Below are 18,826 nucleotides of genomic sequence, written 5' to 3'. Positions count from 1 at the left end.
AGATGTTCGATTTTTTTTTTGTCTGTTGACTACATTATTTATATCCCGAAAGTAATGAAAATGGGTAGAAAGAACGATGAACCGAAAAGCACAGATAAACACAAATATAAGTGGGGATTTCTTTCTCTTCCACGTCTTGACTGATCCTTGGGGTAAAATAAAGTATATATTTTAGAATATTAAACAAAGTGTTGGAGGGGCTGAACTGGGGTTACACTGATTTCTAATGAGGCTATAGCAACCCCTAGTCTTAGTGTAGCACCATTCTGGGGAGATTTGCTTATGGTCCATTGCATTATGCAGCATTGCATCTTGAACAGGTGCCTTAGTCAATGGGAAAAGAATTATGAACAAGTTTAAATGAGTCATTAGCACAAAGCAAAGTTAGTAAAATTTCATAGGAACATCTCAACTTTATTTGGGGTTAATGAGAAGCACTTTAAATTGTGACAGGTAACTTCCATTTTACACGAGTGTGAACGTGATGGATTACTTATTAACAGACATCCTCGTTATAAGAGGGTATGCAAACTTGTCCATTTCGGTTCTATATTTTTTACTTCCCCTTTTGTGATGGTGAAAGAAAAATCCAGGTGACATTAACTGGATTAGTGTTTGAAATAATTTATTCTGGTTTTACAACAAAACAAAAAAAACACAAAAACTTGGCATTTGAACGGGGTTGCGTAGACTTTTAATCATCACGAGATAGATTTAGAACATAGCTAGACGATTTTTTCCTCCTCTGCTTGTATGAATGTGTTGTGAACATGCATGACGTGTGTGTGGCGTTTGGTCTGGGCTCTGTCCCAGACTGCATCACGCTCGGAGTCGGCAGCAGCAAAAGCCAGTGCTCACACCGCATCGAGCTCACCGGATGCTTTTTTTTCGCCTACGGCAGGACGCTCCAACAGCCGCGTTGGATTAACCCCCCATCATCGTCGCCCGCGTGCACGTTGCTCCCCACGGAGGGGGACGCTGTCAGCATGAGAGGAAGGTGGGGGGCTGGGTAGCGAGTAGGGGGTGAGAAAACCCGTGCAGAAATCGACGTAGCTGGCCAGGTAAGACACGTCTGACTGACTCCTTTTGTCTCGCACATAACAGTGACGTGGGTGGCTTTAATGAATATTAGTTTGAAGGTAGATTGTAGTTTGTATCGTGCCAATGGGGCTGTGATGAGAAGACGACGACAGTGGTCACCGATGGGCCACATCCTTATTAGTCAAATGCACAAGCCCATCAATCTAACGTTTGACTTTCCTCCTCCAGCATCTCCATTCACTCCGCCCAATGGCTTCGGACACTTGTTTATATCCATGGGATTTGTCCGCCTTTTGGATTTACTCTGTCTCGTTCGGACGGTAAAAGACATTTAATCGGAGTACTAGGTCGTAAATATCCCACCAGGTCAGCCCATCCAAGCGCCACATGAGGGGACGCGCATTGCGCCCCTGCGCCGCGGTGCTGCTGTGACTCGGTGGCCGGTTGGGAACACAGGGACCGCAGGGCCGATGCTGCGCGGCCAGGCTATGCTGAAGAGCCGCTGCTGCGTCCTGCTTAGTGACCTGAGGCTGCTCCTGCTCGGGCCGCCGGCGCCTCCGCCGCAGCCTCCGCTCAGCCCCATGAACGGACAAGCCACGCAGAGCCGCGAGCCGGGCGTCGCCGAGCGAGGCACCCCGCCCGCGGCGGCAGCGTCAGCAGCAGCCGGGGCTGAGCGAGGACCGGCGGTGCCGGGCTGGGTGGACGCCACGGAGCTGTCGGCGGCGCTGCGAGGATGCGGCAGCTCCTCTGATGACTGCTCGAAGGGCAAACTGGAGGAGAGGTTCTCCCTCACCAGCTACACGGAAAGCGGCTTCAGGACGCCCTTGTGCAGGATCTGTTTCCAGGGACCTGAGCACGTGAGTGCAAAGCTTCTCCTTCATTCCTGCTCCACACTTCATTTGATGCATATTGTAATGATAGAGATTATGCTATGCTGCAGTGTTTCCCATGCGTTAGTGAACAAAGTACATATACATTAGAAACATCCATACATTTTCTAATCCGCTGATCGTCACAAGGGTCGCGGGCGTGCTGGAGCCTATCCCAGCTGTCTTCGGGCAGCAGGCCAGCGTGGTACACCCTGAATTACTTGCCAGCATATCGCAGGGCACACAGAGACAAACAACAAATTTACCCTCACCATCACACCTAGGGACAATAATCCCATGGACCTGCCGCATGTGTTTTTGGAATTTGGAAGGAAATCGGAGTACCTGGAGAAAACATACAGAGGAACGGGGAGAACGTGCAAACTCCACACAGGAAAGCCGGAATCAAATCCCAGGCCCTTGCACCGTGAGACCGTCATGATAACCAGGCGTCCACCATGCCACCTACATGCAAAACATTTTGCACACACGCACGCACATGCACAGTTGCACACACACACAACAAAAATATAATTTCTGTGGAATTTCAAGAGTTACAAGTTTTATTAGTTCTGTGACAAAGCTTACAAGTCAATACAGTGATTCACAAATTTGCTGTTTTTTTGTTTTTGTTTTAATGTATGTATCTGAAAAATAACAAATAGCATTATTAACAACCAGTATTGCTCTGGCACCATCTGGTGGCATCTTTGCTCTATAAAATAGACATTGAAGTGAGTTGAGGGGTTTCATCTTTGCCACCCTATTGTGGCATCTTCAGTTGTGAGAAATCACTTTTTGTTGTTTTTTTTCTTTCTTGGCCATTACGAGTATTAGTTGTCAAGGAGGTTTGGAGCTGATAGTTTGCGGTAGAAGTGAAAATATTGGCATCAAAAGTTCGATTATGACAATCTCAACACGACTTCATTTAAATGCCTTTAAAACATGTTTATTACTAACCAGCTATGAAGCCTTGCAACATGTTAAGGTTTTTTGATCTTCAATGAAAAAAATACATTTTCTAATATTTCTCATGAAGTGCAAGGAGCTTGCAGGCTAAGAAGCATGCTATATTAAGTTAATGAAAACTCATATTTATTTTAAGTTTAAAACTGAAAAACGTGCAACCTCTCATCTACGACTGGCCAGGGTGAGGTGCCAGCAGAGAATTTCAAATTTCAAAATAACCCAGTTTTCCATTGATGCATTGGATTTTAAAAAAAGACTGTCAATTATCTCCAATTTTTGGCTCTACGTCTAAGGACCTTTGTTGACTGTAACTGGATATCAAATACATTTTAGCCCATCTCAATGAATTTGAAACCACATTTAAAAAAAAAAAATAAACACACGATTATGTAAATTCATAAAACTGTTTCTAAATAAATACATGATTGAAGACAATTGCTGAAAACTGAACTGAAAAAAAATGAATATCACAGAACTGCTGTCACCATTTCTGTGTTCCCCATCTTTGATACACTTTGGAATCCAACAGAAAACTATCTGAAAGTGACAAAATATGTTTGCTACGTTTAGTAATAGTTCAGCGTTAAATGGCTGACGTTAATTGTTACATTTATGCTGGACTACTACATTGGGCTAACTTCTAAATGAGAAGTAAAAAAAACCCTCTCCCACTTATGACTGACATGTTGAGATATGTGTCGGCCTAAGAAAGTTGTTGTTGTGCTATACGAAATGGAATCATTTTTTTAGGCCTTAGAAAGGGTACTTGATTGATAATTGACAACTAAACAGTGCATTATGTGGACACGCCTGCAGTATTTGAGAGCGGAGAGAAGAGCTTGCTTTTTCACTATTTTGAAGGTTCATTCAATTGACTTGATTTTGTCACTTTATTTATTTATTTTTTACCATTCAGATTTGGCAGCATTATGGACAACAGCCTTCTCTGCGGTGTGTCAAATTTAAAAGACGTTTTTCCTTTACAGGGACTAATGAGCGCATCTTATTTCACTCCCCAATGTACTTCCTCTGCAATCTGAGCCTGTTTAGTGGAAAACGAAGGCTATTATTCTGCGGTATGGATGGAAACAGGCGGAGATACACAGGTTAATTGTACTTTCTGCCGTCTAGTTGTTGATTTAACATAAACTGTTCGGTAAAGCGCTTTGTTACAGCTGCAGTTCTTCTGAAAGATCAATATGAATAAGGGTGTGTTGTATTGTATTTGTAGTGAATAATTTTTAATTAAAAAAAAACTATTTGGACAAGTCAAATAAAACTGGATAATTTTCTGCGTCACACCTGATCGTCTCTCTCAGCCGCTAATGCATCGCTGCAGAGTGACTGGGATGACTGCTATACTGGACATCCAACACGAGTACAAGTCAGAATGCTTGCCTACACTCTCAAGGTCTTGTTGGCAGAGAACCTAATCTCATAGCAAGGCTGCTGTAGCTGCTGCAAAATAAGGGAAAGACTCAGCCTTGTGCTTACTTTTTATAGGCTGGAAAGAAAAATCAGAGTAACATCATCAAGATGTAATCCCCCCACCCCACAAAAAAAACCCGAAAAAAACAAGATGTAATGTAAGGAAAAAAGTGGTAATTGTACAAGAGTAAAGTTGTCAAATTTCTGAGGATACATTATTTCATATGAGAGTAAATGCGTAAAATGAACAAGCATGAAAAAGTTGCAAAAGAAGAGTCTTATTCATGCAATGTTTCGAGAAAAGGAATTGGAATTTAGTGGAAATGTATCAAGTATAATTTTACAAGTCGTTATTTGATGAGAAAAAGGTGATGGCGCGAAAAAATTAAGATTTAAAAAGGAAAAACCACAGGACAATATAATGTGGTTGAAACTACTGTAATGAATTAGCATTAACCTTTTTTGTCATTTTATGAAAATAAAATACACATTTTACGAGATATTTTACGAGAAAATTTGAATATTTTGACAGAAAACATTGGTTGATAAATTCAAATTTTATCAGATAAAAAAAATCACAATTTTACATCACAATTATATTGCATTCTATACTGTGCACGGTTCTTTTTCTGAAACATTGATTTTTGTGCATGCAACACTTGTTTTCTTTTTCATTTCTCCCCCATTTTTACTGCCGTAGACTGCAAATTTCCCCAGTGTGGGACAAATAAAGTTATCTTATCTTAAAGGAAGGGGAATCGTCAACTTAATTCTCTGTGACTTTTCCACTCTACAATATGACTTGAGTATCAGAGACCCAGCAATAACTGATTGCATTTTGCAAATGCGGACGCATGGGGGAAGGGATTAAGTGTTGGAATTGGATTTGGGCATTAGAATCTAGTATTGGCTCTAGCAGAACTGTACTGTCATCTTGTATTTGGCAATATATGTTTAAATGAAGCACACATGCAAAAGCAAAAAAAAAAAAACAACACCTAACAACAAACAAAGAAAAAAACAATACACCTTTCTGGACAAGGCTTGAAGACATCTTGATCATAATGTCGCACTACATCAGGCCCGTCAGGCATAATCCCAGACCCCATTTGCTCTACTGAAAGGAATAGGCCCATAATGAATATAATTAAATGGAAATCAGGACCATCAAATTTAAGATCACCTCACTAAGTGGTAATTAGTGTTTGAACCGGTGAGTTGACCAGTCAACTTTATTACTCCGTATCGACATTTAACGCTTGAAATTGCTCCAACGCCAATCCTGTTTTTGGCAGATCTTACATTGATCATTTTAAAGGACTTCCAACTGTTGCTGTCGCCAGAATATAACGCTCATTAGAGTAGTGAAATGTCCAACCATCAAGGCCATACAGTCTTCACATGTCTGCACACGTCAGGACCCCCCCTCCCCTCAAAAAAAAAGCTTGTGGTAGCGTGCAGAGGTTAGCATCACAAGTTCAAGATATTTTGATCGTTACTGGTCTTAAAAGAGTTTTCTGTCAGTGGTATCTCTCAACTTTCGGTGTGGAACAGCGGCACAAAGGGAAAGTTTGTCTTGGTCACCAAAATGATATGGTCAATACTGACAACTGTGTGCTAACGAGAATCGACTCACATCGCAACCCTCGTGTAGCTTTATGACACTGAAAGTGACGCTTGTCTTGCTTGATTGACACTGAGCCTGTAGACTAATTGGTTGTCTAGATTTGCGTGGAAATATTTTACCCTCAGCGGGAGCCATAGCAAGTCTATTTGGCAGTAAAATAGAAATTACATCATCAAATAACTGACCAGAAAAATCTTTTGGTCTCTAACCCTTAGCGATAATGAGTTTATAGAATATGAAGGAAAGCAATTAATGTGTGACTTTGTCTTGATGTAAAGTGTGAGACTGACTGTATCATTTCATGGTCATTGCCTTTTTATTGGCCTACAATGTAAGCAAATTACTTGTTTTGCATCTCAGTCCATCTTTTCACCTTTAAGCTCCGGCTTTTTCATTTTGACTAACACAGGGTCCACAGGCTGCTTTGCACCCCCCCCCCCCCCCCCCCCGCCCTGCTCCTTCTTTCCCACACCATCACTCCACACAGTCAGCACATTTTGCGGCACTTACAAAGCAGCAAAGAACCCAAACGCCTTTCCCATGGCCTCCTCCCGCCACGTTATCGACGTCTCCTTGACACGTCAACGCTTGTCAATAAAGCTTGATTGAACGCCATCTTATCTCTTAACGCTGGTCCTCGTCCATCGCCAGCCTGCCTCGTGTTTGGGATGTTGTCTCTCCGCCAAACCCAGATATGGATCTGCCGAGGTGTGAACTGTGCACGTTTCTGAAAGGGGAGATAAGTGGAAGGTCTGCATGCCTCTGAGTCATAGAGCCGGCGGGGACGTGAGGCGTTCCTCTTTTCTGCCTTTGCTTTTAAGATTGTCACATTGACCGAGGTGGCTTGTATGTGATGCGACAATCCTTCTCCAAACAACACTTCCATCCCCAAGGCTGCGAGACAACAAAAAAAAAAATTGTGTGATAGATGCATCAGTGCTGTGCAGAATTCTTTAGCTTGGTGATTCGAGCGATGCTATAATGACTATAGAGCAGGGATGTCAAATTCATTTTTGGTCATTTCTGTTACCGTTTCCCTTGGAAGGCCGTTACGACAGAGCATATAAAGGAGAACAGTTTATTCCACTGTTGTTGAAGTTACTGTCATGAGGGGTTTCGTTATAAGAAAATGCTTACACTCCAGTCTCTCTTATTTAGTACATCTAAGAATTTGACATTTTTGGAAGACATTTTAGCAAGCATCATGTTTGATTGGCTTTTGCGGGCCACAGAAAATGATGTGGCGGGCCAGATCTGGCCCCTGGGCCTTGAGTTTGACACCTGTGATATACAGTATACAATTACAACAGGCGTGTTTGAGATCTTGGCTGAATTTAGACATAGTGCAAAAACAAGGCTTCAGGCTATTTAATAAATAAAATTACAGCATAATTTTGCTTTAATGGCTACTAGCTTAATGCTAACACATAATGGGAAACACCATAAGTGGGCTGAATTCTTTACATTCTTTTTATGACTATGTTTTTATATAGTACAATATCATTGAATGCTATTTTCCTTTTTAAAAACACATTGCAAAAATGTTTTTTTACGGGCGGCTCAAATAGATCTTAATGGAATTCTTAATCCTCAAACTAATTTTGGGGGGAAAGTTACTGGTAATTTCAGGAGATTTTTTCATGATTACAGTGTCAAAATGACTGCCATGAAAAATGTTGCCAAAACATCAAAGCTAGTGGTGTTTTGTGAGCACTGTTAGCCCTCATCAACCTCTTCATTTTGTATCTCTGCTCTCACAGGAGCCATGAAAGTCGTCCTCTCTACCTCTCCCTCAAACCTTCAAGCAGCGTCCCGCTAAAAACAAACGAGGGAGCGAATCCAAGCGTCTTTGCCATTGTGTCTAAAAATACATAAGCGCAAAAACCTGGCGCCTACGGTCCCTTCGAACCAGATCAAATGTTTTACAACCTAATTCTCCCTTTGTGTTACAATCTCTCGACAGAGAATGAGACTAATTCTGTATAGAAGCCTCTTGTTTGCACTGAATGAGATAATGAGGATGATCGCTGTTACATAAGAATCCTACAGCAATGGCACCGCCTCGCTGCCAGGTTGGATAGGCGGAATGATCACAGCCGCAACATTCTGTTTTTGTTCACGCTATCATTTCCTCATTATTTACTAGTCAAGCCAGACGTCCCCTGTGGGAGTTAAATTACCAATGAAAAAAATTTGAAGCTTTTGTTCCATGCATAACGGCGTGTGTGTAAAATAAACACAGACATGTTAACATCTTAACCCAAACCTCACCCCCGCCCCCCACTAAAAAGTATTATTTGATATCGTAAGCCACTGTAACATTAAGCGAATTGAACCTCAACACGGCTCTTGATTATAGAAAAAGGAATTGAACAAACTACTTGAAATGCGATTTAGTTCAAATGTACTGAATCGAAACTCTACTATTACAGCGAATGAAAACAAACAATAGAACTAAAACAAAATTGGAGAGAAACATTTTCGTTCACGAAATAATGAAAATGATCACTACCTATTTTAGTGAGCCGGAAGAAGTTACAGGCAAGTGTGAGTTGAGGTATTTTGACTGTGCATCGCCTAGAAGCTTCAGTCAATAAAAAGCGCCACCAGATGACGTAGATCCTTCGCATCCGGGCCGCTTGTGTGCTTCTTATGGCTACCATGCTTTAGTCACTTAGCTGAGCCTGGAATGCGATGCTCGCTATCATGTGATCCCTTTTTTTGTTTCAGGTACGTATAAAAAATAAATAAGTGCGCAAGTCGCTTGTCGTGTTCTGTGTGGGATACTTTTCAACAGGAACTCGAGCCACAAATCCATTTTAGAATTTGGCAACTTGGCAAACAAGGGAGGGAAAGCAAGCTTTATTTAAGATGCTCGAGGTGTGATGCGTCTAACTTTTGAAGCAGTGTTATGCAATGCACTTATTATACTTTTCAAGTGTCGAGGGTCTGCTATGTGGGAGTTGGCATCTTTTCTCTGTTGCTGCATTGGTTTTCTCTGGGTATCCCAACTTCCACATTCTAAAAACATCCAGTTTATGTTTATCAAAGGCTACATTTGTGTGACTGGCTGGTGACCAGTCTAAGGTGTGTAACCTTCCTTGCAGCTCCATTTTTCTTCTATAATCATTCTAGGATTCTTTTTTAGAAAAAACATCCAATGCTGAGCAGCCTGGACGTACGAATGACCAAACGCTAGAGTATGTTAAGCAGTGTGGCACCTGCTCTAATCCCATCACGACACCATCAGTAATTTAGCTCAGGGTTACGCCGAATTGCCTGCACTCATTTCTACACCTCACTGCCCTCAAAATCATATTCAGCTCTATCCCTGCTATAATTGCTAGGAAACCGCCAGGTCTCTGAGAAATGATGTACAATTTGATAGAAAATGAATGCAGTAGTATTGCAAGGGGGAAACGTAAAAGTGCAATTTTGGAGCGACCGCTTCGATCTTGTCCTCACCTCAGAATCCGTAGCTTTGCTTGCTAAATGGCAACGCATCTAATGCACTTGGATTTGTCTGCAGCATAATAAGAAGCCTCGAGGGGAACAAGTTGGTGTCATTCTTCCTATATGGCTCGGCGTGATGCTCTCTGCATCTTGCGGAGGACAGACGCTCTGCCATTTTGTTGGAAATGGCCCAGAGGAAAAGCAAAAAAAAAAAAAAAGCTCATCTCGATCCAGGCCTCCCTCCCCCATTTTATCTCAGACATAACGGCGCTCATTTGAACGCCAATAGATTTTTTTTTCTCCCCCCGTCATACCTCTCAAATTAATCTCCTGGGAAGTGGAAGTGGGCTTCCTCGTGTCTCGGCTCACTTAAAAAGCTCCAATTTATTCCTCAAGCAATCATCATTCGAGACACCAGTGAAATTCAAAGCAGACTCTGCATAATATTGCATATTTGGCTCCGTGATCCTATCGAGCCATTTCAGCATGCTGCAAAAGTTCCCACTCATTTTTTTGTTTTGCTCATGACGTTCCTGTCAAATGTCCACGGTCTCCAATTGACGCTTATATACGGATTCATGAAAAGATTTAATTTTTTATTTTTTGGTAGATGACCACAGAGGTGATGCTCGTCAAGTCTATTCCGACTAATTGATGATGCCACCAATATTTTGGTTGTTCGCTCAGGCCCCACCCACCAGCTTGCTCAACCATTGATAACAGCAAATTTGAATTGGAAATAAAACTAACACTAATTCATGTAACAGTTGCAAGGTTGCAACTCACAACTGTTCAGTTTGTTTTGTAAGTGACTGTGTTATAGAATTTACTTTTCATGAGATATTACCCCACGCTTGAGGGCAACATTGTCGATTTGTTGCAGCGACTGACCACCTGTTGATTTCAGTGAGGTGGCCCTGTTGTTTGTGCCAGAAGATGTGATTGGCAATTTCTCGACTTCAAACTATAGCAGTGATTGCGACTAAGATCAAATTGAATTATTGCCAGAAAATGGCTTCATTTAAATTTGTCATTTTAACCTTTTCATGCACCCTGTAACGCGATAACTTGGTAAGCTGTCCACTGTAGTAACCGCTGACCCTGAAAGGGTTAAAGTGCTTATTTTTCCTGATGTAAAAAAAAAAAAATGCAAAAAAGAATGAAAAATTAGGGGGATCTATTTTAATGCTATTGGAAGGACAAATCTGTAAAGTTATTACATTTCTTTTTCAGGAAATAAATCACTAGAACTTACAGTAGTATTATGAGAATAAAGTGGTACGGTTTGGAAATCTTGGAAAAATATCTGATTTAAAAAAAAAGTAATGTCAAATAAAATTGCAATATCACAAGAATAGCAAAAGTTGCCAGAATAAAGTTGGATAAAAAATGTAGTGCTGGGAAAATAGCCATGGGTTTTTTTCAAGGAAAAGAAAAAGATTATTTATTTGCCTGTTCTCCCAGAGGTTTGCCATATTGCCGGTGGTCATAAAATGAAAGGCTTGTGACCTGAGTGCTGTTGCCAATTTAAAAAAAAACACTTTCTGTTGCAGAGTTTATTTATTATGCTGCAATTTCCCTTCTTCTAAAGTTAATGGAGTGCACTTGGAAGGGCGGCCAGACCTTTGAGTCATGCTAGAAGCTATTGCTAATTTAGCATCATGTCATTATTTACATCCACTGTGAGAGCATTGGGTAGAAAAATGTATAGCACTGAAGTGTTTTAGTGATAATGCAGCACGAAACAGGGCGAAACAATGCAAAAGCTGCGTCATCTGAATACAGACGGGTACAATGTCCTATTTTTTGTTGTTGTTGTTGTTTGATCAACAAAAGGACATTTTGTTGTCATTTGCAGCACGCGTGGGCTGTAATGCCACGTTTGTTATCAGATGCTCTCGTTCGCTCACCAGCCTGGCTTTTCAGCTCTTGGCGGGGATTGGGGCCGTCACAGCGAGCGTGTCGAGTCCTGCCGGACACGTCACAAGTGTTCTGATGGCCGTGCCAATAACACGCCCACTCAGACCATCTGTGGACGGGCCTTTTTTTTCTTTCTTCTCTTCCCCCTCACTACTTCCCTTGCCGCTTGATTTCCACAGACTAATAATGTGGACATCTAAGCAACCTGGTGGATGTTTTTTTTTCCTTGCATATTTCCACTATTCATGTGCTGGTCACAGCTAGAGGAACAAGTGTTTGTGTTGAGTGTGTGTCTAACGTAGTGATTCTCAAAGGCTGTTACTAATACTACGATTGGTATTCGGGCTCACTCTGGTGGTACATGAAAGAATGGCTATCCAAGTGCAGTTCAGTTGTATTGAACTTTTTTTTGTACAATTTTCCTATATTTAGGTGCAGTGGTAACACTCAAACTGATGTTAACAACGACTTGCAATTGCATGATATTCATACCCACTTAGATCGACTATGCTACTGTACTTTAATGATAGTCATTACAGTGGGATTTAGTGTGCTTGGGATACACTTTTTTTTTTTAGGTGTTGGTATAAAATGTTTGAGAATGACTGTTGTAAGATAAAAAAAAAATAAAAATAACTGGAAGAGTTTGCCACAGCAAGGGAGAAAAGCTTCTGCTTTGCATAGCTTGTATGTTTTTCTTTTTTTTTTTGGTACTTTCTATCAATGTTGATGACCGGTGACAGCATGCTGCCTCTCCTTCTGGTCCTACAACAGCCCTTTTTATTTGGGGGAGAATACATGCTGTGGATCATGTGTATGGTGTGCTGTGTTGGTCATTTCAAGTAAAGTACACAGAATTTTTTTCCCCTTATATGTGAGGTCTCTCCCATTAAAAAAATGGCAAAGAGGTTTAAAATCCCTTGTGTGTGTGTGTGTGTGTGTGTGTGTGTGTGTGTGTGTGTGTGTGTGTGTGTGTGTGTCACATTTCCATTCCATAAGAAGCACTTGGTAATGTCTCTTGTTCTTATGCAGGGGGAGCTCCTGAGCCCGTGTCGCTGCAGCGGCTCGGTCCGCTGCACCCACCAACCCTGCCTCATCAAATGGATCAGCGAGCGAGGTTCCTGGGCCTGTGAGCTCTGCTATTACAAATACCAGGTTATCGCCATAAGCACAAAGAACCCGCTGCAGGTGAGGATGCGGATCGATCCCACCTCTTAAATTCTAAAAATCCGCGTTTTGACGTTTCTGTCGCGTTGCCCTCAATGCTGACAAGTGTTGGACGGATTTGATTTACACTTGAAAAGGATGACAGATTTTCCCCCTCCCAGACTGCTACACAAAGGAAGCATTTGTGAGCATAATGCAGAACTCAAAGTACCTTATACTGCAACTATGCTATAGGAGTGGGAGGTAAAACGGGTGACTAACTCGGAATAATCAAATGCTTTGGTGGCATTGCAGTCTATTTACATCATGCATTCAATTTCCAGGCGCTCGCTGAAAGTGGCGCGCAAACCTGGAATGGCAATTCCCCTCGGAGATTATGTGCGGATAGCTATGAAGAAGATTGATGGAAATGAAAAAAAAAGGGACAAATTGATGCCCCTCTTTTTTTTTGCAACAATCACCGACGAATCTATATTCAATCATGTATAATGACTTTGAAAAATGATTTGTTGTTTAGAGACCTTTTTTAAATTTTTAAATTGTCCAAATCATCAGAATTTCATCATATTAAATATTCTTCAATTTTTTTCTTGAAAGCACACAATCTATCCTTGTGTTGAATTAAAAAAAAGCATTTACTTTTAAAACATTGAACATTTTTTGCTTATTTTTGATTATTTTGCTTCATTATCTGCAGTGTAAATGTTTGGGGGGAGTCCTCTTTTTGAAAATAGGGATGAAAATGTTTTTACCCAATTTTATAATTAATCCACAAAATAATGGACAGTCTAATTAGTTATTCTTAAAAAAAAAAGAATATTCCTGTATTTTCTTATACGGTGGCCTCGGCTCTAATAGACGCTGCACCTCATTCAATTAAATTGCCTTGTGTGTAATCCACATTAGAACCGGACAACGGGTCTCGGTTCAATTGTCACAAAATGTCAAGCATATGAGCATGAGATGAAGCAATGTTCAGCCAGTTCTGTGAAATAACTCACAGCAAGTGACGAAAATTGTTGTGATGCGGATAAGAATATTTGGCCAAGAGGAAGTAGGAAGACTGCGCTGTAATTCCTACAGTGTTGCATGCACAATTATTTTTTTTTCTTTGCGCTGTGCACTGCTGTCTTTTCCTCTCTGCGTCACAGCAAGATGATTTGTCAACAAATTACGGTGCAAACAGTCAAAATTAAGTGTGACTCTTGCAATCAATCTTCCACGTACACACACACAGACACATACAGGTGCATCTTTCAATTTAGAATGATGAATGTGTCATCAAAACTAAGTGCCAGAATATCGCTCTTGAGTACATTTTTACAAAGTCGTTAAAAACAAAAAATGACTTCAGAAAGCTGATTCCAATCGAAATTTAGATTGGAGTAGATGTTGAGTTTGGAGTTGTCAGTCAGCTGTAAGCTATGATCGAAATAATAACTGGAATTGTGTGTTATCCCGCAGTGGCAGGCCATCTCACTCACAGTGATCGAGAAAGTGCAGATCGCAGCGGCCATCCTGGGCTCTCTCTTCCTGATGGCCAGCATCTCCTGGCTGGTGTGGTCGTCGTTCAGCCCGTCGGCACGTTGGCAGCGCCAAGACCTGCTCTTCCAGATCTGCTACGGCATGTACGGCTTCATGGACGTCGTCTGCATAGGTGGGCAGATTTAAGACAAGCAAGCAAATCAAATGTCAGAGGTGTTGATTTAATAACGTTTGGCAGATTTTTGAAAGGATGCTAAAATGGATGTCCCCATTCCAGTATTGAGGAAAAAAATGCCGTAGCTCAACTTCCCATTGCTGACATCTAAGGCAGAATAATTGTGAAAAATTATCTAATTGCAATTTGTTTCCCTCCTGATGGTGATTGGACCATAAGAGAGATAATGGAAATTACTTCCTGACACAGCTCTCCTATTAGGATATCATTAGATTGCACAACTGGTCTGTTGAAAACATATTGTGTTGGACGAGGTCATGAAATGAATGAAATCTATTAAGATGTGGCACAATTTGTTTGATCGCCGAATAATAACGTGCTCATCTTTGAAGTAGGTTTCACCGCATACATTTGAATAGATTTGTAACTAAGTCATACTTTCAGAATTCCTCGCTGAAAGCATGGTGAGAGGAGGGGGTGGCGGGGGGATATTTTCTGCATGTGATGATGAAAGTGACATTTGTAGCACCATCCGTTTTAAGATAGACATCCTCCCGTGAGGAAGACAGTGGGATGGCATCCGGCATGAGGAAAACTCTTGAGTGTCACCGCAGGACTAAGCAGGATGTGAAGGAGGGGAGGGCTGATTATCTCCAGTGTGGTCAGGATTGACAGCAAAGTCATTTAGGAGATGAACTTGTCATCTGGCAGATTTTATTTCTTTATTTGTTTTTGTTTTTTTAATTGAGTGTGGGTGTGTTAAAAATACAAACAGATGTTTCTTGTCTGTGACTTAACAATGAAAATAGAAGCAATCTTTGCAGTGTGAGCTCATTTCAGAGAACGGTGGGAGGAAAAAAAACATCAATTGTGTCTTTTAAAAGATAATAAGCCTCATCTTACATTGACACTGTCAGATACTGATAGAATAATCAACATTGTTGAATTCATACCCATGTTTTTTTAAACTCAAAGTTGAACCCCCCAAAAATCTAATTACAGTGCATCTCGTATTTCTATGATTATCAACTACAGCCCCATATATTATATCACGAAAAAAGGCAATCGTTATTGGAGACAGCATTCTATGTGAAAATCAGGTTTAATGGGAAAATCCTGCAAAAAAATCTGAAAATGAAGTAATATTAGCAGTAAACAAATCAGGTGACGTCCAAGCACAAACACCTTTCGATCAAAGTACATTTTGTAAACCGCCAAAGCACGACTATCAATCAATTAACTGCAAATTGATCGATATCTTGTGGTGGTGGTGGTGGGTGTTGAATTATTTTTCGGTCCCAAATTGGGCCCACAATTGTAACTGTTAACCCGGTTTAATATTTACGCATTTACGCCTGCAAATCCTCTTGAGTGTGGTCAACACTCGAGTTGGGCCAAGTCATCCAACTCTGTGACTGGCATCAAATGAATGATGGCCTTCATAAGTGTTTGGGTCCCATTTTTAAGGAATTTATCTAATGAGGAATTTTTAAAAAATGGTACAGTGTGTTCTGTTAGCATCTTTGAAACAGGAAGTAGCCTGCGAGCCTAGCCACAGAATTTTAATTTATTTTATTTTTTACATCTGTTAAAGTTTAACCCTCAATGCTCCACTGAATGGAATTGTTTTGTAAATCCAGCATCTTTCCCAGAACTGGATCGGTTGTGCACGGTCAGCTAATGCTGTGGCATCTTTACTTTTGAGATGAACAAAATTTAGATGGCAATAGCATATAGGTTAAGAAGATGATTTGTGCTTGACTGCACTCTGCAAGCACCTTGTGTTACAATAGATTCTTCTCGCCAATGTGAGCTTGAAGAACAAACAAAAAAAAAATCAATAAGTCATTTCAAACTCCACTAAGAGATTATTGAACGACACCAGAAAACAAACGCTTTACTTTTTGCTAACCTGAATTTAAAACGAAGGCAATGCTATTTTTTTTCTGGGTTCAATGAATCTTAGTTTGTGCTAAACTAAACGACCGGTTTAATGAATGTTGCCCTTTCTGACTGATGCCCTCCACAGCGCTAATTGTCCACGAGGGGCCTTCTGTGTTCCGCATCTTCCACCGCTGGCAGGCTGTCAACCAGCAGTGGAAGGTCCTTAACTATGACAAGTCTATGGACAACATTGATCTGAAGGACGTCACAGTGGACAGGACTCATCAGCCCAGCCAGGCTTACCAGACTGGGCTCGGGGTGTCCACCTCCACATCCTCACTGATGGTTGTCGCCTCCGCGGCCGGCAGCGGCACTTCCACCACCGTGGTGACGGCGGCCGCCGCCGGAGGAGGACCGGGGACGCACGGGAACTCAGATGGCGGAGAAGTGGCTGACCCGCATTGCCCCTATAATCTCCTGCACCTGCTCAGCCACCTGAGGTCGTCGGAGCCCCGCAGCCAAGGCAGCGGTAACGCGCGAGAGCTGGTCATGAGAGTCACTACAGTCTGAGGAGTCAGACGAGGCCTTATCTCTCACGTGGAGGATTTTGTGTAATGCCGGCGAAGCAGCTGAACTGCACTAGACTGAGACCGTCTTGTTTGCATCATCACTGTCCTTTCATGCATTGAATAAATTACGAATTGGTTAATTTGCAGAGCTGCGTGGAAAATTCATTCTTATGGGGATTCATAATGCAGTGGGTACTCGGTTCACAAATTTTGTGGGCGGGGGAAAAGGTAGGCTGAATTTTTTTTTCCTGCGACAGGCAAGACAATTGCTTGGATTTTGTCATCTTGTCACTTCAAGCATTTGCTGAACTAGAATTTGTACGGCTCAATTTATAATTACAAAGACCAACAAAAAATGTTTCAATTGCCATTGACAAACAAAAAAAAAAAAATCAAAAAAGCATTGTAAGAAGTGTAAAGACAACTTTGCAAGCAAATCATTATCTGTATTAATTATAAAATATTGGGGAATACACAATGCTTTACCCTCATAAATAATTCAAAATCAACATTGAATAAAAAGGTATATATTAAATCCATATATTTTATTAAACTTTTCCGTTATTGCGGTATTAGCTAGCCTCTTTATTCCCCATTATTTTACACCTTACCCAATTTATTTTTCTCTTTTTTTCCATGTTAAAAAAATCCCTTTTGGCAGGTTGCGTTGACATTTTTACATCCACTGTAGATCAATACTCTCACTTCGCTTTTAAGGGCATAAATCTCAACGTCCAAGTGAAAAAATGAGATTCTACTCGTAAAACATTTATACTTTTAAAAATCTAGATCACATGATGGCCAATAATAAAGCACACCAAAAATAAAATCAAGCAAAACTTATCATTTCAAAAACACATTGGCTTTTGATGCATTATGGTCGAATCAAGACTACTTTTAAAACTTAAAAGCATGCTCGTTGTTTGTCGACATGAATTCATCAACGACTGTGTTTAATTCCAATGTGGGAGAGAACACAAACCTATTTCTAACATAGAAAAGCAGAAAGGAAAGCGCAACTTACTGTCCAAACGCGTGAGCATCATCAAAAGAACTGGAAGCAGCATTTCCGTGTCAGCGTTGCATCAGCATAGTGCCTGCAGTGTGGAGAGAAAAAAAAAAGCCATCACATTCGCTTGTTGCTGCAGAACTTTAATTCCCCAATACAGTTTCCACTTAAAGACAAAACAACAATAATGTAACCCAGGCAGTGAGGGACATTAATTATTGTAGGATGGCATCTTTCTATGTCATGATACGAGTTTAGTTCATTTAATACAAAGCATATGATCATGTCTGCGTATGAAAGCTTACTTTGGATTGGCACCATCAGTGAGGCATTTATTTAACATACGGTACCCTCTTGGACTTTCTGTGGACTATTTTTCCCACGAATTAATCCGTTTTTGGGGAGGCCCAAATGCCACAAACCCTTGAGAGCATGTGTTATCCTGGGCACCCAAAATTAATTAAGAGGAAGAAAAAAAAATCTACCAATTTCACCAATCGACAATGATGTCCCAGCTAAGCGAAAATAAATGTCTTCTAAATTTGACACCAAAAAAAGTGTTGTTCATTTTTTTTTAATCATTCCATTTCAAATAATAAATGAACAACCCCCTTCTTTATGGTATATCAAAGTTAGAAGACGTTTATGTCATAAATTTACTTTATAAAGTTACTGTACCTGATCATGCTGAGATCAGCCTCATGGTCTTGTACACAACAGCATGGCAGCAAATATTTTACTCATTCCTTTGCATGTATTTGACACCTCTAAAAATAGGAACATTTCACAGTATGCATATGAAGGACAGAGTGGGGGCGGGGGGTGCAAGCGGAGGGACAGTGACCGAAGCATGGGTGTCACTTGCAGTCTGTTGCCTCCATCCAGCATTCATGGCTCACATTCGGCTCACTGCGGCGGATCTCGCAGCCTTTCATGATCTCGCATTCAAATATGCTCTTTCATTGCTCTTGTTTCATGTCCCTGGAATGTCAGTTTGAAGAGGGTGTCTGTCGGTCAAAACTGGAGGGGAAAAAAAAAAGTTATTCATTTTATTACTTTAAAGGGATAGCCAGCACAACCTTGCTACTTTCCTGGAAGTTGGATTATGGTGTAATATTCAGAAACAAAATAAACAAGTCCCAATTATGTTTCCATTATTTTAGCCCTGATGACATAATGCTCATTTTTAATTAGAATGTTACTCGGTAGAGGGCAGACCTCTACCACGCC

At 40.9% G+C, this 18,826-nt stretch overlaps 1 protein-coding gene across 2 annotated transcripts; it reads left to right on the top strand.

The window, feature by feature from the left end:
- Nucleotides 1-775: 775 nt before the first annotated feature.
- Nucleotides 776-16,733, top strand: marchf4b (membrane associated ring-CH-type finger 4b). Of its 2 annotated transcripts, XM_052081510.1 has the most exons (5): nucleotides 776-1,061; nucleotides 1,270-1,898; nucleotides 12,340-12,495; nucleotides 13,939-14,131; nucleotides 16,164-16,733. In XM_052081510.1, exons 2-5 carry the CDS (start codon nucleotides 1,512-1,514, stop codon nucleotides 16,586-16,588), a joined length of 1,161 nt encoding a protein of 386 aa, XP_051937470.1. In that variant the 5' UTR covers nucleotides 776-1,061; nucleotides 1,270-1,511; the 3' UTR covers nucleotides 16,589-16,733. The 2 variants fall into 2 exon arrangements, with proteins under 2 accessions (XP_051937470.1, XP_051937469.1); XM_052081509.1 differs by lacking the exon at nucleotides 776-1,061 and having other exon boundaries at nucleotides 1,068-1,898.
- Nucleotides 16,734-18,826: the final 2,093 nt, after the last annotated feature.

The sequence above is a fragment of the Hippocampus zosterae genome, chromosome 12 (genome assembly GCF_025434085.1).
Source record: "Hippocampus zosterae strain Florida chromosome 12, ASM2543408v3, whole genome shotgun sequence".
Taxonomy (NCBI): domain Eukaryota; kingdom Metazoa; phylum Chordata; class Actinopteri; order Syngnathiformes; family Syngnathidae; genus Hippocampus; species Hippocampus zosterae.
The sequence above is the reverse complement of the archived record's forward strand: the minus strand, read 5'-3'. Positions and strand labels throughout refer to the sequence as shown.